The sequence below is a fragment of the Elaeis guineensis genome, chromosome 4 (assembly GCF_000442705.2).
Source record: "Elaeis guineensis isolate ETL-2024a chromosome 4, EG11, whole genome shotgun sequence".
NCBI classification, from domain to species: Eukaryota; Viridiplantae; Streptophyta; class Magnoliopsida; order Arecales; family Arecaceae; genus Elaeis; species Elaeis guineensis.
The window spans coordinates 14,713,256-14,730,416 of record NC_025996.2 but is presented as its reverse complement, the minus strand read 5'-3'; the positions used below and the strand labels follow the sequence as shown (position 1 = coordinate 14,730,416).

The 17,161-nt window shown below is 37.4% G+C and overlaps 1 protein-coding gene across 9 annotated transcripts; it reads left to right on the top strand.

Annotated features, from left to right (window-relative positions):
• Positions 1–7,394: 7,394 nt before the first annotated feature.
• On the top strand, positions 7,395–17,161 carry LOC140857151 (uncharacterized). 9 transcript variants are annotated; one of them, XM_073255631.1, is made up of 7 exons: positions 7,395–7,950; positions 9,746–9,822; positions 9,922–9,997; positions 14,122–14,171; positions 14,249–14,602; positions 16,111–16,235; positions 16,607–17,161. In XM_073255631.1, the coding sequence occupies exons 1-7, from the start codon at positions 7,812–7,814 to the stop codon at positions 16,863–16,865; spliced, it is 1,080 nt and encodes a 359-aa protein (XP_073111732.1). In that variant the 5' UTR covers positions 7,395–7,811; the 3' UTR covers positions 16,866–17,161. The 9 variants fall into 9 exon arrangements, with proteins under 9 accessions (XP_073111732.1, XP_073111731.1, XP_073111736.1 ...); XM_073255630.1 differs by having other exon boundaries at positions 7,400–7,950; positions 9,746–9,834; XM_073255635.1 differs by having other exon boundaries at positions 7,402–7,950; positions 9,746–9,834; positions 16,660–16,837.

Here is a 17,161-nt window from a genome sequence, read left to right as displayed (position 1 = left end):
GAGATCGACTAACCCCTTCTAATCTTTAAAAAAAAAAAAAAACTATATCACTTTTTTAACCTCAAAAATTACTATATCACATTAGCTGAATCAAATTAATGAATGATCAATCTTTTAATGCAAAAGCTACATTTTAAAGGACTTGAAGAAACCCATGATTCAATTATCCCATTAATCTCCTTCTGCGATGCATGAAAAATGTTTTTTTCACAACTAAGAATATTGCAAGATGCAGTAGTTCCTAGATGAAAAGAACTAACACTTGACTTTAAAAAGGAATTAGCTTTTCCTCGAAAATAAAAGGCATCAGCATTCAAAGGCTGGTTTTTATACCAATTCTTAGCATTTAATCTGAAACGAGTTGAGGATGAATCTAACCAGTAGTCATACTAGAATGCGTCTATTTCTTGAAAATGAATACAGAATCTTAGGAACTTCATCTTAGCATACTTTGAATCCTTGTCACCTGCCGTAGACTTCTAAAAAATTGACAGCTTAATCTAACAAAGAAGGTTTGTCATATTAATCAAAAATATGATGCCCACAGACAAAAATGGGTCCGGGTTTAGATGCTTTATAACATCACCCTTCTCTTCCGTATGTTTGACACAGTTTGAAACGATCAGAAAGTCTAGTGTTCAACCTGTCATTTGGCTAGCACCACATTTTTGGCTTTGATACTTCATACTTGCACCACATGATCAGCGTCACTAAAAAGGGGTTTGAGCAATCTAGAATAAATTGCACACAAGCTATGAGTTCAATTATATTCCAATCAGATATAAAAGAAAAGGGCAGTTCTAACGGTACTCAGAAATCTCATGAAAAGAGGATACTCAGATGGCTTCCTTACGTTTTCTTGTTGAACTCGACATTGATCTTGAGTAGAAACCGTTGCTGACCATCTAGATGTCAATATGCCAATTCATTGGCCCTGTTTTATTCTATCTCAATCCGGATCATCAGATTATGCTAATATGAGATATTGGATCTCCTCTGCTGACCTAGACCATTGACATTCCTGCTTCCAGGTATGCTTCACTTGAAGTAGAATTCAAAACCATTATAGCTCATAGAAGAGTTGGTTTTTTTTTTGGATTAACAGTGGTGCCAGTGGCTGTATATTAATAAAATAGAAAGAGTACGAGTGGCTAATTACATAAGAAAGTATGTAAAGGGTCAAAACATCCTGCAATCAAAATATAAGCAGAAGCAACATAAAGAAGGAACAAGGAGGAAAGGACAGAAGCCCCATAAACAAAAGGACCATTTGTATAATTACAGAGAAGCAAGTCATGAAACAGTAAATAAAGGAGTGATGTTAGAGCTGGGTGTAACTGTTGATAACAGCAGCGAAGCATGTATGAAGTCAGAGAAAAGAGTTGGTTAAATTAATAAATTTTGCTAGTAGTAGTGGAAACTTCACGGTATATATTTCTCACATCGACTTGATTGATGGAAATTATATTGGGCAAATTGACTCCCCATGTGGTGGTGGTGCTAGGTCACCTTTAGTTGAAATACTGATGTTGCATTTATTTCAAATATTTGTCATATTTTCTTCTATTAGTTGCCATCCTAACATTAAAACTCCATCCTACCCACTATAAAGCTCCGAAGTTGACACTAACGTCAAAAATATTGCATCATTCATAGGAAAAAAAGGTTCAGCAAGAGCTGAATGATGGATGTATCTCATTTCTCTAGCTCTAAATGCGCTGAACTCCAAAAAAGAGTCCATGCATACCAGCCATTATAGACTTGAGCAAGTCCAACATCACATTTGAACCATGGTAAAATCATGATAAACTACATTTTATCAAGCAAAACTCGTGTGAACTCACACAATCGATTGGATTGCCCATGCTTTTGCTCTTCATAAAGTCAGCTCCTATCTATCTCCCGCACCGCACCGAAGAATGGCATGTTGAGCTATGAATTCAGAGTTCGAATTTTATCTTTCGCACGAAAGAATGATTAATCTTTTTTCATGGCATCAATCATTGGATCGTATCTTGCATGGATTTGAAAGCACTCTGATATATATATATATATATATATATATATATATATATATATATATATATATATCTTGAAGCAAGAATTGTGCAATCCAACGGTTGAGGAATCATTCTTTCAGTGTGCGGAAGATATAATCCAAACTCGTGAATTATATATATATATATATATAATTATCTATACATATCTTGAAGCGAGAAATGTGCAATCCAACAGTTGAGGAATCATTCTTTCAGTGTGCGGAAGATATAATCCAAACTCGTGAATTCATCCATGCTTAAAACCTTATCACATAAGGTCGAGGCTGCAGGGACGGCTCAACATATAAGGAGGTCTAAAGCTAAATGCTAAAATTTGACCATTTTTTCTATTAAAATTTATATAAATTTTTTACTGAAATTTTATTTTTCTAACTTTTTGAGATACAGAATATTTAATTAAACTTTTATAGTCAAGTTCTTCTAATATTTTTTTAACAATTGATAATATAGCCAATCCATCTAATCTTTCTTGAGACATTGTTGATTTTAAGTAAGATTTGATTAATACAAGATTTTATATTTTTTAAATGACTAATACAAGATCAACAATTAAAATTTTTAATTTAATAAATTAAGTATTAAATAAAATAGAGATAATATAATAATGTAATAGAAATCCTAAATTTAATAAAAAGAATCTGCAAATGTTAGAATAATAGTATCTGATTGTTGAATGCTAATTGCAAATGAGATGAATAATCAACTAATTATCTTGTATAGGAGTGCAAACTGTAGAAAATATGAGTTAGAGCCTTAGAAAGTATTCCAAAGAGAAGAATAAAGAGAATAACGAAAGAAGAATTAAGAAATGGATACCATAAATTAAAAAAAAGACTTACTTTTATAGGAAAAAAAATATAACCATTGTGTATATATCCATTGATTGATTAGAAATTGATACCTAATTAGAGAAGTGAGAGAATATATGGGTATCGTTAAAATAGAGGTATTAATCACGGCATTGCATCAGAAGGAAATATAACTTTACTGATCATCGAACTAAAACCCCTGGTATTCTTTGTAAACTTGACTTTGAAAAAGCTTTCGACGGTGTTTCCTGAGAGTTTTTGTTCAAACTTCTTCAGTGTAGGGGTTTTGGTAATAGATGGATTGCTTGGGTGTGCTCCTTGTTAGATTCCTCTGGTGCTGGTCATTGACAATTCCTCCGATCCTTGGTTTATTAATCGCATAGGATTGAAACAAGGTAATCCGCTACCTCGTCTCTTTTTTATCTTGGTGGTTGATACTCTAACTAGGATCTTGAAGACAGCCAATTCAGAGGGGCTGCTGGATGGTATTGGCTCTTACAACATAACTGGCCACTTTCATAGTTTGCATTTTGTCGATGATACATTGCTAATCTACGAAGCAGATAAAGAAAATAGCAATACTCTGAAGTTCATCTTGTATGGTTTTGAACTGACATCCGGTCTAAAAATCAACTCTGTCAAATCTCAATTGGTAGGCTTGGGGGTCTCGAATTCTCTAAGTAACATATTTGGCAAAATGCTTGGTTGTCAGGTTTCAAAATTACCTATGTAGGTGGATGTCTGGTCAGGACACCACTTCTTAAGATCTTTTCAATACTACGTATCGCAGCAAAAAGAAAAAAAAAATAAAATAGAATACAATCAAATACGTGGATCAGCCAAAAAAGAACTCATCTCCATGAGGCATACAAACTTCACTATGAGAAAAAAGAAAAAATTACAAGAGGAGATACACCTTCAACCCTCGTACACCCAATCTCTCCCTCACAGAAAGTTCTCCCTCACAAAACTCTCTCTCTAGAAAGGCTTCTCTGAATCCCTGAAGCGACCGCTGTCCGCTGTCCAGAAGTCCTGCTCCTACTCCTCTCGGCACGTGGCATCTGCTCTCTCTGGATTCTAGGTTCTTTGCCGAACAAGCCCGCGCCACACCACCACGTTCACTGTTCACACAACTGAACCTTATAAAGGCTTAAAACCCAAAAATAATAAGAGACAGACTCCTACGGTACACAGAAGACCACCCAGGACCATCGGATCGTAACCAGCAGCTCCCAGGGCAGTCCGATCGCGATGTAGTCCACGGAATAAGCCGCAGACTACAAAAATCGAGTAGGAAACGTCGCCCGATCCATAGTGGATCATGAGAAATCGAGGGAAAATACCCCCTCGGTTCACAAGCCCACTCGTGCACTGCTCAGTCCACCATGGACTGGGATATCAGGCCGCTGAACCCGCATGCACGTGCGCATGGGCCTGGGCTGCTCCTGCATCCACACGCCTGGGCTTGGGCCGTGCCCCGCGCGTGTGTGCCCGGACTTGGGCCGCACTCTGCGCGTTGGGCCATTGCCGATCCTCCGCCGCTCTGGACTTCATGCTAATTTCAATCGGACGTATCTCCTTCATCCGGACTCTGTTTGAGATGATCTTAGGTTCGTTGGACTTCGTTTTTCTTCACGGACCTCGTTGTGGGCTCAATATAGATCGAATTTCGAGGTGTCAGGTCCTAACAACCTATCAAATACCTTGGCTTGTCTCTTCATCATTCCACTCCTAGGCGCAGTGAGTCGTCCTTTATTCTTGAAAAAACTTCAACATGGATGCAAAGTTGGAAGACTAACACCCTATCTCTAGCTGGATGGATGGTTCTTTGCAACTCGATATTACGGGCTATTCCAATTTATTGGATGTCAGTTTTCCACCTCCCTGTAATGGTGATTCAACGAATAAACAAGCTTTGTCGGGATTTTGTTTGGAATGGTCAACAGAGGAGTAGTCGGGTGAAATACCTGGTTAGTTGGAGTTTGATGTGCAGACCTCGAGCTCTAGGAGGCTTGGATTTGATTGATATTTCAGCTCTAAACACTGCCTTACTTCTTCAGTGGTGGTGGAAATTCTTTAGGGAGCAACACAAATCTTGGTGCAAGTTGGTTCGAGCTATTTACTTCTCCAAAAAACCACCATCTACCCCAACAACTTATTCACGAAGATCTTCCTTCCCCTTTTGGAAAGATATCCTTAGCACATCTAAATTATTCAAGCAGCTCTTCCAACCAAAGTTTGGGAAAAGAGACCTTATTTCTTTTTGGGATGACCCTTGGTCCATGGATCAGCCCTTCTCGTTGGTATTCCCCAACCTTCATTTGTTGGCAAAGAACAAAAGTATTTCTGTTGCAGATTTCTTCTCAAAAATCGAAAGAGTTTCCAATCTTATCTTGATGGATCTTGATATTTTTCAGCACCCACTGAACTCTCAAGCGATCAGAGAATGTCACGCTTTTATCTTGACTCTTCTCTCCTGCTCTCCAAATCAAAATTCGGACGGTTGGTTTTGGAAATGGAATAGCTCAGGATCTTTTACAGTAAACGTTTGCTATAGGTTTCTTAAACATGGAGGGGTGCTATCTCCTCTCGGTAAGTTCTTTTAGAAGCTACCGATCCCAAAAAAAGCTAAGGTTTTACCTGGCTATGTTACTCTGATAAAATTTTGACAGCCAAAAATCTTCTTAAAAAAGGTGTTTCAGTATCGGAGGTTTGTTCTCTATGCTATGAGGAGGAAGAGTCAATCGATCATTTGTTTTTATTATGCAACTACTCCAAGCCTTTTTGGCAGGTGTTCTGGAGAAAATTTAGTGTGCCATTGTTGCCTGATAACATGACAGAGGTTTGGAGAAAATGGAGAAAGCATATTTCTATTACTCATGTTTTTCCTGCTATGGAGTGCTCATTTGTCATCGGTTGCTGGTATATTTGGAGTGAATGTAATCATCGGGTATTTGATTTTGAAGCGAAAGTGGCATCGCGACGGGCTAAAGAAGCTACCCTTCTTGCTGAGAGTTGGTTGCAGCACACAGATAATGTAAATGTTTAGAGTGCTTTAAGCAGTTTCGGAAGAGGAAACGGTTATCAAATGAAAGCGTTCAATAGTCGAGGCTGACAATAGACTTTTGGGCTCTGCTGAATCAATGGGGGTGCATCGACTTTGTTTGTTACCCTTTTTTAAATTCTGCGCATCAGTCCTTCTGAAGACAATTGATTAGACCCTCTCATGCAACCTTTGGGTGCAATGGGGCCTGTTACATTCACTTAACCTTCAGGGGATGTACCCTTTACTCTTTATTTATCCTTTGTAACAGTAAGTATTAATATATTATGCTCTTTTGCGAGGGGGAAGTGGCTCACTTCCTCCTCTGTTTCCCAAAAAAAAAAAAAATTTACTGATCAAAACCGAACCAAAACTAAGCCATATCTTCGACCACAATACTAGAATCCTCGTGAAGTACCCAAACAAAAAGACTGATAGAGATTAAAAATCTAAAAGTAACGGATGAGAAACTGATTTTGATAAAAAAAAAAAGTTAAAAAAAAATATGAAACAGCATGGAACGAAAAAATTATCAAATCTGATTAGAAATAAAAGAAAGATGATGAAAAGAGAGAAAGAGGGATAGAGATCGATCTACTCTGGATGACGCGGTAGATCTAGCCCTTGATGGCCATGAGGAGGGGTTTTTTAGGATCGGAGCCATCGTGGGCCTTGAGCTCCTCAATGATCTCGCTAAGCTAGACGGAGGGTGGGAGGGGCTCAACAACCTTGAACTCGAGCTTGCACTTTCTGGGACGGGTGAGGGTTGGAAAAAATCAGAGACCGCATAATAACTGCATCGTTTGCCATGTGTATCGCAATTTCGAAAAGAAAAAAAAAAACTGACCATCGCACCCTTCCATCTTCTTTGCCACCACTCAGCTGCTGGAAGCCCGAAACCCCCCGCTGTCAAAGACGTCCCTCAAGTTTGGAATATCTACCGCTGGAGACCGGGAGACGCCCCTCAAGCCAGACCGCTGTCGTCGGATGGATCCGCATCCTCTCCATCAACGGTGGTGCCGCTCGTGCTTTCGATGGCCTCCTCGTCAGTGTCACCCTCACCCATCTTGAAGCCTCCCTTTGCAAGCTCTCTAGTGACCCCACCATTCAAATTGCGGACTCTTCGCCTGCAGTTCTGATGGGCATCTGTTCTTCTCCACCGATGACCGCCTCCTTATCAAGAACCACTCTCAAGTCCCGTGAGGTCGTGACTCCTGTCTTGCCATCTCCGACGAGAAGATGGTCCTGATATATGTTAGAGATGGACATTCTCCATCTCCCATCTCATCGTCTCTAATCTCGTCGTCTCTATCTTCGACGTCATTCATCTTCTCGTGAGTGAACGACTGGACACAATGGAGACAGATGGCAGAGGGTTCGGGGGGTCTAAAATAAGGACTTTAATGGTCTTACCTTTAAGTCGGCCCTAGGAGGTGGCCCAATTATCTACACATATCTTGAAGCAGGTATTGCACAATCTGACGATTGAGGAATCATTCTTTCAGTGTGTGCGGAAGATACAGACCAAACTCGTGAATTCATCCACGCTCAAAACCTTCTCACACGGGGTGGAGGTGCCATTGGGCCACGCAATCAAGCCTTCTAACAGTATTACATCCTAGGCAAACGATCATTGTTTTGGTTTCACCGATGATTTGCACGTAAATTAGGAAAGGGAATCGAGTTTCGTTTCTCGGTTTGTAATTTTTCTTTTCCCTTGTTTGTGTTTTTGTTCCGTTTTTGTTTGGGGCCTCTGATCCCGTATGTACCCGGAAAAAAAAAAAAGGAAAGAAAGAAAAAGAAGGCCTGGGCACGCCTTGGCTCATTCCTTTATTCCGGCCGGTGACATATCGGCACGAGGCCCGAATGAGCTTTCCAGCTCGGTGAAGGTCTAATCAAATGGATACCGCCATCGGTGCCCGAAGAAGCTCGGCTTTCCGGATGGAGAATCCCTTCAGCCTCAAGGTTTTCCAGGTCTTTACGGGATTCGGCGCGGGTTGTGGGATTGGTATCGGCGTTGGCCGGCCCATATATCTAGGTAAAGTACTCTCTCCACCCCTTAAACCCCAACAAACACTTCCATTAGGTGATGGACTTGGGAATTTTGTTCAAAGGAAAGGGCGAAGATAACTCAGCCAACTATACCGGGAAATGCCGATGTACTGTTTGAATGGGTGATTGTTCTGGTCTTTTCTCTATGAGGAGATTTCGCGAACGCGTTATGTGCATGAAGCGAAGCTTGACTTACATCGCATTTCGTGATGTTTAAGTTTGCATGTCAATTCATGGACATGTAGTATGCATTTCTAATTTATGGTTTTCGTGAAGTTGATTTATGTGAGCCAAGATTTCTAATATGCAGGCAATCCCGTTTGTTAACTTCATTGTTTGGTATACTTAGGCCATTAGATTATGTTTCAACTGTTATTCACTTCATGAACACAACGTAATTATCACCAACGAGCTTCAGATTGATCTCATGAAGTATGACGCAAGCAGAAGTGGCTTATTAGTTGGATTTTGTATTCAAAATGATGGTGACCACTATGGAAACTATATAAATTTTTGACTCATTACTTTAAAAGACATCATAAAGTATTTTCTTTATTTGCAGTTGATAGCATGTACAAATATTGTAATTTTATTGAACTATAGAAGCATGTTTTTCTGCCTCTGAATCATGGAAGGGTACCAGCTTGACGAGACTGACAATAACTCACAGTGGTGTCAAAATTAAGTGCTTATTCAATTACCAGAGGAAGCACTGAAGATCTACTAGAAGATATTAGGCATGTTTCAATTCAAATACTCTGTCTCTTCTGTACATCCCACAATTACAAATATATTAAAATAGCTAGCAATATTTTCTTTCTGAATTTTTTGTTAATTTTGTTATGCCTTCTGAAACATTGAGAGCCACTGTCATTGATTCTGCATATATTGACTGTAGCTTACACCACGGAAGGCATGGAGTGTTTATTTTCCATCATGCGTTATGTTGCACTAACAGTAATTCCAATGCTGATTTTACTTGGACATTCTCCACTTGCTTCCTGTAATTGCTCCAGAAATTTTTAATTGCCGAAAAGTTTCTGCAATTTCGTGATAACTCCTCATGTGGTATCCTTTGTGTAGATTGGGTTTCTGTAAGACTGTGTGAAAATATCTTATTCTTGTCATCTGCATCTGCCTCTTTGGCTTATTGTTTGTGTCTCAGAAACATTTTCAAATTCGGATATCAACACTGACATTCTTCCTTACGTTCTACATTATTTCCCAGTTCAGGAAAAATCTTAGAGGTTAGCTGATTGGTTTCTAAAGTGTAAATTTACTACCAACAAATTAGATCTCACTACTAGCCATGTAGGTTTCGATTTCACATCTTTTTAAATTAGACACCAATTCATAGAGGGTTGACATCAGGTCAAAAGTCTGTCACAGATGTCTGATCAAGCCTCCATAGAACCTTCATGATTTTGACTATTGCACCATGATCATTCCCTTTTTACAGAAACAATTTTTTTGGTTCATGCTTGATAATTATAATTGTCGAGCTTATTTGCATTTATATATTTCTGGTACTTGGAAATTGTTTCTTCTCTATTTTTTATTCACACAGAAATTCTTGCACTTTCAATTAACCTTTTGTTCTGTGTAATAAGTTCTAATCATTTATCAATTCTCTATGTTCCAAAAATGCAGATAGAATTTAGATATTGTGCTTGATTAGCAGTCACATTTGCCTCCATGTTTATACTTCAATTTTTTGCTTTATCATTTGGTGTTGATGTGGTAGTTTTCCCACAAATGAATATTCACCCTGCTTTGATCAGGTGCCATACCAGTACTGCAGCAAGTCATGAGTGCCACAAGAGGTGCAACAGATGCTTTTTCTGGAGTTGGAAGACATGTTAATGGCTCTGTCAGCACATTGATCTAGTTCATATTTTTGTTATATCTTAAGGGCTGAAATCATATAAATTCTCACTGTCTGCTACTTGTTGATCAGCTAAAGAAGTTGGGGATGAAGAACATTGAAGCAGGTATTGGATGTGGGGTTGGTGTTGGCCATGGCTTTGGAGTAGGTATGTGTTATACTAGGCCTTTTGGTAGTCTACTAGTGCGTTGTAGAACTTTTCTTTCAATCCCTTTGTTTCCTGTTCCATCTCAGTTGTTCTGCATGTGAAAATATTATTTCCTTCAATGACATGCACACTATCTGTAATCTTAATTCAGGTGTTTCTGTGCATACATTTGTGTATATTTGGTAAGCTAGAACTTAGTTGCATGGTACCAAGCATGCTTTCTAGGTAATGAAAGTTTCTATTTGGACTGCTTTTTGCACGTCTCCTACTTTACAAGTGGCTCAAAGAATATATCATTTGCTGCACAGTTTGGACTTTAATGAGAATGAAAGCACTTCTAGGTTTGTGAATCATTAAATATTTTTGTTGGTTTTCTGTGGATACAAAATGGATTTGGAGTAAGCTGAGAATTTTTCGTTTTGCATATTTTGCTATTTCTGCTGTTTTAAGGTTGTCAAGATATCAACTTAAAACTTCTTAAATTGCTAAAAACAGATCAGGTGATGCATAATAGTGAAACTATTGCAGAAAATGAAGGATCCAGAACATTTGATGTGAACCAATGGAAAATACTAGTCTAACTCTATTGCTAATTGATTTTGCCTATCCTGAGATGAACACTTTATGTTCATATGACAAAATGTCTCTGTTTCGAATTGCGAAATGTACGTGCAGTGTGGGCTGCTAGTATGGAGCCACACAAACTATATTTATGGAAGATATGAGTTGGTAAATTAGAAATGGAGTTAGAAAAGAGGAAAAAAACTAGGAATTGTGAACTACTTGAATCATTATCAGGAATGACACACAAAATCAGGACACAATTTTTAATAAATCTGTGTTTTAGCAAGGGCTGTTGTTTTTTTGAATTCGGAAAAATATTACATTGCCCAGTTCTTTTCTACATGGGACACTAACATAGAGAAAAGGAATTTGATTTAGATAAAGAAGAGGTTACTTCACTTCTTGATTTTGGGAGGACAGGAACAAGGCATCTCGTTCCAAACAGTGCTTGTGCTGCTTGGCCAGGAATCTGTCATGTCTTTATACTTAAAATAGGAGAAAGAAAAATGAAGTAGGGGAGAAGGAAGGTAAAGGGAATAAGTCACGTGAAGATGGAATATTTATTTCTTTGAATATAAAGAGATGGTTGAATTTAAGTTTGCAATCTTAAACTTATGTATATTTTTACTCAGTGGAATTTGGTATCAGAAAAGATAAATAACACGTATGTCTGAGAAAAGCTTGGTGGAATAGTGTGCCCCCTCCCCCCAAACCCCTCCCCCACACCCACCCACCCCATCCCCCGCCCTCAAATATGATTATCATCAGATTCATTAGCAAAAGTTTCACAATTCGCAACATGCGCTTGCTTTGTGCAATAAAACAATACAATGTCCATAAATTGTTGCATAGAAAGGATAGATGTGAGAATGAAGAGCTTATTGTGGCTCATCTTGTTTCTCATTCAAAATGCAAAATCGTTTCTTTCATCATCATCATCATCTGGTTCTTTGCAAATAGATCATGCTTAAGGTGATGCATCAGGGTATGTATGCTAGGCACTTCCATTTTCAACCAGAATTTCATTGCTGAATGCAGAGAAATCTGTGACTCAGTTCTCCCCATCTTATATTGTTTCAAATGTGAGCAAAATGCCCTTGAAGTTCATAGAACGGTTAAATCTACTAGATCAATGAGAGAAGGAAGAAGAGAATGATTCTGAATAGGAAGCATATCCAGTGGATGATTAAACACAACATGAAATAGATGTTATCGTGCACATTTGGTGACCAGATTTATAATACCTATCAAGTTATGATGACTCCTGGGCCTTGGACAGTTAACTGATTGTTGAGCTGTAACAGCTGTTGTCTAATCTGCAGGACTTGTATATCTTGGAGGAAGTTATATTTATTTGTCATGGATGGAATTTGTCATGGTAAAATGTTTGAAAACTAGAGATGAAATTTCTGGTACAAGTCACTGCTTACTAAAATTCTCCATCAAGAATTGGTATTAAAGGATTTTGAAATGCTATAGCCTTGTTAGAGGTTTATTGTATGCACTTGTGATTCTCAAGGCTATCAGGTCAGAATAAGTTATGCAAAGAGCAGAGGGACACTTAATAATGAATGGAGTTAAATATCATTACATTAATTTAAAACTAAAATGGACAGACCTTCAACCTAGTAATAAGGGGTCTTACATGATAATTATCCAAGGGGAAAGTTCGAACAGGGATGGTTGAAATTTAAGGTTACATGGAATCTCTTTATTTTCTTTTCCCCTTCCACTTCCTAGCCATTCGTCCCAGTAGCTCCCCTATTTTTCCTCTTCTTACAGCCTTGTGTTTCTTCTCTCTCTTCTTCAAGCAGCAACATCTCTCTCCCTCCTTCGCTTACTCTCTCTCTATGCATGTATGTATGTGTGTACATACATATGTACATATACGTATATATATATATGTATGTAAGTACTTGTTTGTACGCACATATGTACATATATTCATGTATCTATTTTTGTAGGTATGTATATGTAAATTTGTATATTTGCTATCTTCTTTCTTCTGTCAATGCACCTTCTGGCATTTCAGCCTTAGCTGCAGACGGGAAGGAAACCAGCAATTTTCACTCCTCTGTCTCCATATTATCAATGATAGAATTCTTAAACCTATTTTCTTTTTGGTGACTTCTTTGTTCCCTCCTTGCCCTTTTTTGCTTCTCATTGATATGAAATTTGTCTAACAATTCTTTGATGTATTACTTTTCTTACAGATCTGAAAAAGAACTCCAGTTCTGTTATGTATTGTTGAGTCTAATCTCTTCTCTTTTTTCTATGCTCTTTCTTATCTCTTTTTTGCTCTTGGCACTTTATTTTTCTGAAATCCTGACCTATAGTTGAATACAAAATTTAAGTAAACATGATCATAGGCTTGATTGGCGAAAACTCAAGCCTCTGATATAAAAGCTCGTTCCTTCAGTTTTTCAGAATTTTAAAACTTAAGGGCCTGTTTGGTTGCTTTTGTTCACCCAAGAAGAATATGACCTAGACTGAACAACACGTACAGCCAAACCCTTTTCTTTTCTTTTCTTTTTTTTTTTTTTAAGTTGTCTGTAAAATCTTTAGGGGCCTTTTTGTTCAAGGACCAAATTCATTGTATGCATGAGCTATGCACGCCAATTTGTTCATTTCTTTCAATCTTGGGAGCATTCTCTGTAGATTGAACTTAGTTTTTTTCTGATTTTCAGGAGATCTAAGTGCATCAAAAGTCAAAACATTATTTTCCAGCAAGATTTGAAGGGAAATATAGTTTTGACATAGGTCTGGTTATTCTAAATCTCAAATCTGATAGGCTTATGTTGGATTGCCAGCAAAACACAAAGTAATATTGTATCTTCTAAGCATTTCTTAAACGTACTATATTTTTTAAAAAAATATTTTTTTTTCTAAGTGCAAAACCTGTGAGTTAGTAGTTTAGTATATCCAAAATCCAAAACAAGATTATACATTTTAAAATGATTTCTAGTGTGTTCTGTGGACTTAGTTTATTTTTCTATTACTTTTGGTTCTTTTTTCTAATTTTAATTGATATCTTTATTTTCTATGTTGTAAAATGGACCTGTCAAAATTGGAGTCAAGATCACCAAGCTGCTGAAAATTGTCAAAAAAAAAAGAAAAAGAAAAAGAGACTCATTTAGCTTGGCCGAAACGGAAAACGAAACTAAGTTCTCGAACATTGATATGAGGTTAAGCTTCAAAATCATGATCACCATAACCATCAAGCCTTATCCCAACTACATGGGCTGGCTAAATTTATGATTTTTATGACTAGTGATGTTTGGGATCCTGCAATAATGTCTATAATGCCAGCCAAAAGGATCTTCAGCTAAGAAGATGTCAGTAGTCAAATGACCAAGGTGGCAACTCCATCGTTAACCTGATATTAATTAGTCTACTGTCCATATAACCTGAATTCTCATGGATGTTTGATAGTGGTTCAGATGCAACTGTGTTTTAGTGTTTGCATGCTTGCTAATACTTGTTTGAACTAATGCACCAGATGCGCAAGAAATTCTACATGTTTTACAGTTTGACACTAACTCTTGATGTGTCCATGACAGGACTTGCCTTGAAGCCTGGAGTGGTTCATCTGATCCAATCTTCTCTTGAGGTGTCAACAATTTTCCTATGATGCATTTATAAGTGGTTCTCTTTGTGTTTCTATTAACACTCCTTTCATGTTTTCAGCAAATGATGTCTAAGATCATGATGAATGTGGGTTCTGTTCCTGGTTTATCTTCTGCCCCAAGCATCATCCCAGGATCTGCTCAAAGCAGCATTACTATGCTAAATGGGACTTTTGATAAAAAAGTGCAATCCTCAAGCGGTAGTGTTTTGGATCTGGAATCTGAAACTACGGGGAGCACCTTTCAACATGCAAGATTTGATGAATCTCCCCATCAGGAACCTACACATAATTCTTATGAATCAAACAGGACCATGTCAGAAAAATCAATTGGAAGTCACACTGAAAAGGTTATCAACAATTTCTTGCAGAATCCACTTTTCAGAAATGATGAGGAGATGGGGCTAAATGAAGTGGTATGTGTAAGATGGCATTTATTGTTTTCAGCTTACACTCTCGATTTTCTATTAGGATAATGGTTTTAACTCAGCTTATTTAGTTTTATATCCTGTGGAATCTTGTGCTGAAAGGTTTGATAAATTAGGGGCATATATAACAGGAAGTAGGGAATATTATCATTCTGGTAAATAAGGCCCGTTGGCAATTTTTAGCTGCAAACTTGGGGTAGCCCGTAGCCCTTGACCTAGTACATCTAGATTTTCCAATCCCCACCAAGGCAGTATTGCTCCCAGGTCTCTCATACACTGACCAAGAGAATTTGCCAGCAAACCACCTGAAACCTTTAGGAAAAGTATACTTAAGATTATGCTTTACCTTGGTGTGTTCTTTAAGCCACCAGAAAATATTGGGGACCGTTTATTTGTTTCCTTCATCCTGGGTTTAGCTGATAATATTTGCTCAAGTTGTCCTTCACCAAAAACAATGTTTGCAATGTCTAAAATGATTTTATTGCAAGTTCATTAAACTGACATAAACTGATCAAATATTAACTTGGTATTGACCATGAAATACATATTTAGAAAGGGATGAAGGTTTTGCACTTGTAGAACAAGGCACATATGAAACACTTAGTTTGGTGAATATATGTCTTACATCAATTTGGGTGCCATAATCATATCCACAGCCAGAAAACCTTTGTTTGTTTTCTGAGTTTATATGTTACTAATTGAGCTTTGAAGATAATTTTCTCTTACTAGAATACAATGATCATCAGTAATTTTCTTCTCATTTACCTTTCTCAAGTTAGTTTCTTATGTTTAAATTTGTTTTCCAATATGGGAAAATGGACCACAAAAGCTGTTAGTTATGGTAAATGAAAGTATTCATGCATGTAGCTGTGGTGCTTATTCTTTGTTGATGTCATATCATGGAGCAAATAAAAATCCAGCATGCTTTCTATTATGACGTTCTAAATTTCAAAAGGTAATCAGACCCAGCGCACAACTTCTTGATGCATGCCACCTCTTTTGTTTTGTTCATCTCTATTTACCTTGTTTTCATTGTTGAGGGTTCTGCAAAAAATATACTCAGCACTCTCCAGTGGTTATATCATCTGTTTCCATCCTTGACAAATATGTAAGGCAATGTCAAGCTATTAATTTTTCTATTTATGCTTTTAAAAGGAAAAGGCAGTTTCTAAGAAAAGGATAAAAGCTCTTTTATTGTTTAAACAGTCATTGCACACACGCGCGCACACGCACGCACACACACGCACGCACGCACACAAAAAATAAAATAAAATAAAATAAAATAAAAGGGAAGAAATGATGCTGACCAGAACTGATGAAAAGGTTTCCACTAAATTTGACTACATTAACTGAGGAGACACTTATTTTTCTTTGCCTTTGAGATAACTTGTAGATGCTGTACAATAATTTAGTTGATCTATCTGAATTTGCAAAGTATCCATGCTGCATAAGAACCTCATAATTTGTCTTCTATTTCTTGCAATTGGCATTTGTAGGATAAATCATCAGTGGTAATTCTGGAGATAAATGTAATTAATCTTTGTCGTGGATGCAACATAATCCGACCAATGCTCTTTTGTAGGCTGGGAATCTACGATCAGAAAATAACGTGCTACAAATTGTAAGTTTTTTATAATTATGGTTTTCCTTATAGTTATTAGTAGACAACTACTGGTAATGAAACTGAACAAGGTACTTCTAAGTCCCAGTTTCAAATACATCTGGCTACTTTGCCACCTCAAAATCTGTCTCAGAAGAAATCCTTTGTTTGCTCAAAACGTTTGACTTCTCACAGCTCTGTTTTTAATCTTGCAAGTCTGGTTTATACTGTGAGATAACCAATCCATTGTCTCACTCAGAGATTAAAATTCCCTAGCAGATAAAGTTATTTAAGTGCTGTCCTTAGTTGTGAAAGTAGATTTAATTTCTTTTAGTTTTGTAAAAAGGAGCTTCTGCTGATAAAACTGATGTGGTTGTTATGATTCATTGAAGAGTCATTTTCATCTTTCCATGCGGGCTTATTAGTGCAAGCTCAATATATCCAGCTTTCTTTTGCAATCAGTTACTGAAACATCAACAAGTCATTGAGGAGTTGATGGAGGAGAACCAGAAACTGCGCCAAATACTCATGGAGGACCTTAATGTTCCACCTAGCAAGCTCCAAACAAACAAGGAGAGCAAGATCAAAACTTACTACACATGTTCAGACTGCTTTGAATGTCGTAGAAGAAATAGAAGAAGAACAAGATGACATTAATATCCCCATGGTTCATGTCAGCAGCACATTCTTATCAAGTTTTCTTAATGTTTGTCAAGTTCTTGACCACAGACGCTGGATTATCATCACTAGCAGCCAAAAGAATGTTCATGGATATTTGATAACGTTTGTTCTGATGTACATCCTAGGTTGCTTTTCTGAGGTATATTTACTTCCCCCCTTTATTGTTTTGTGAAAATTAAATATCATTTTCCTTCTCTGATTACAAGGTTCATGTTTTCTACCTCTTTAATATGAATACAATTTCCACCTTTCAAATATTTGACTCA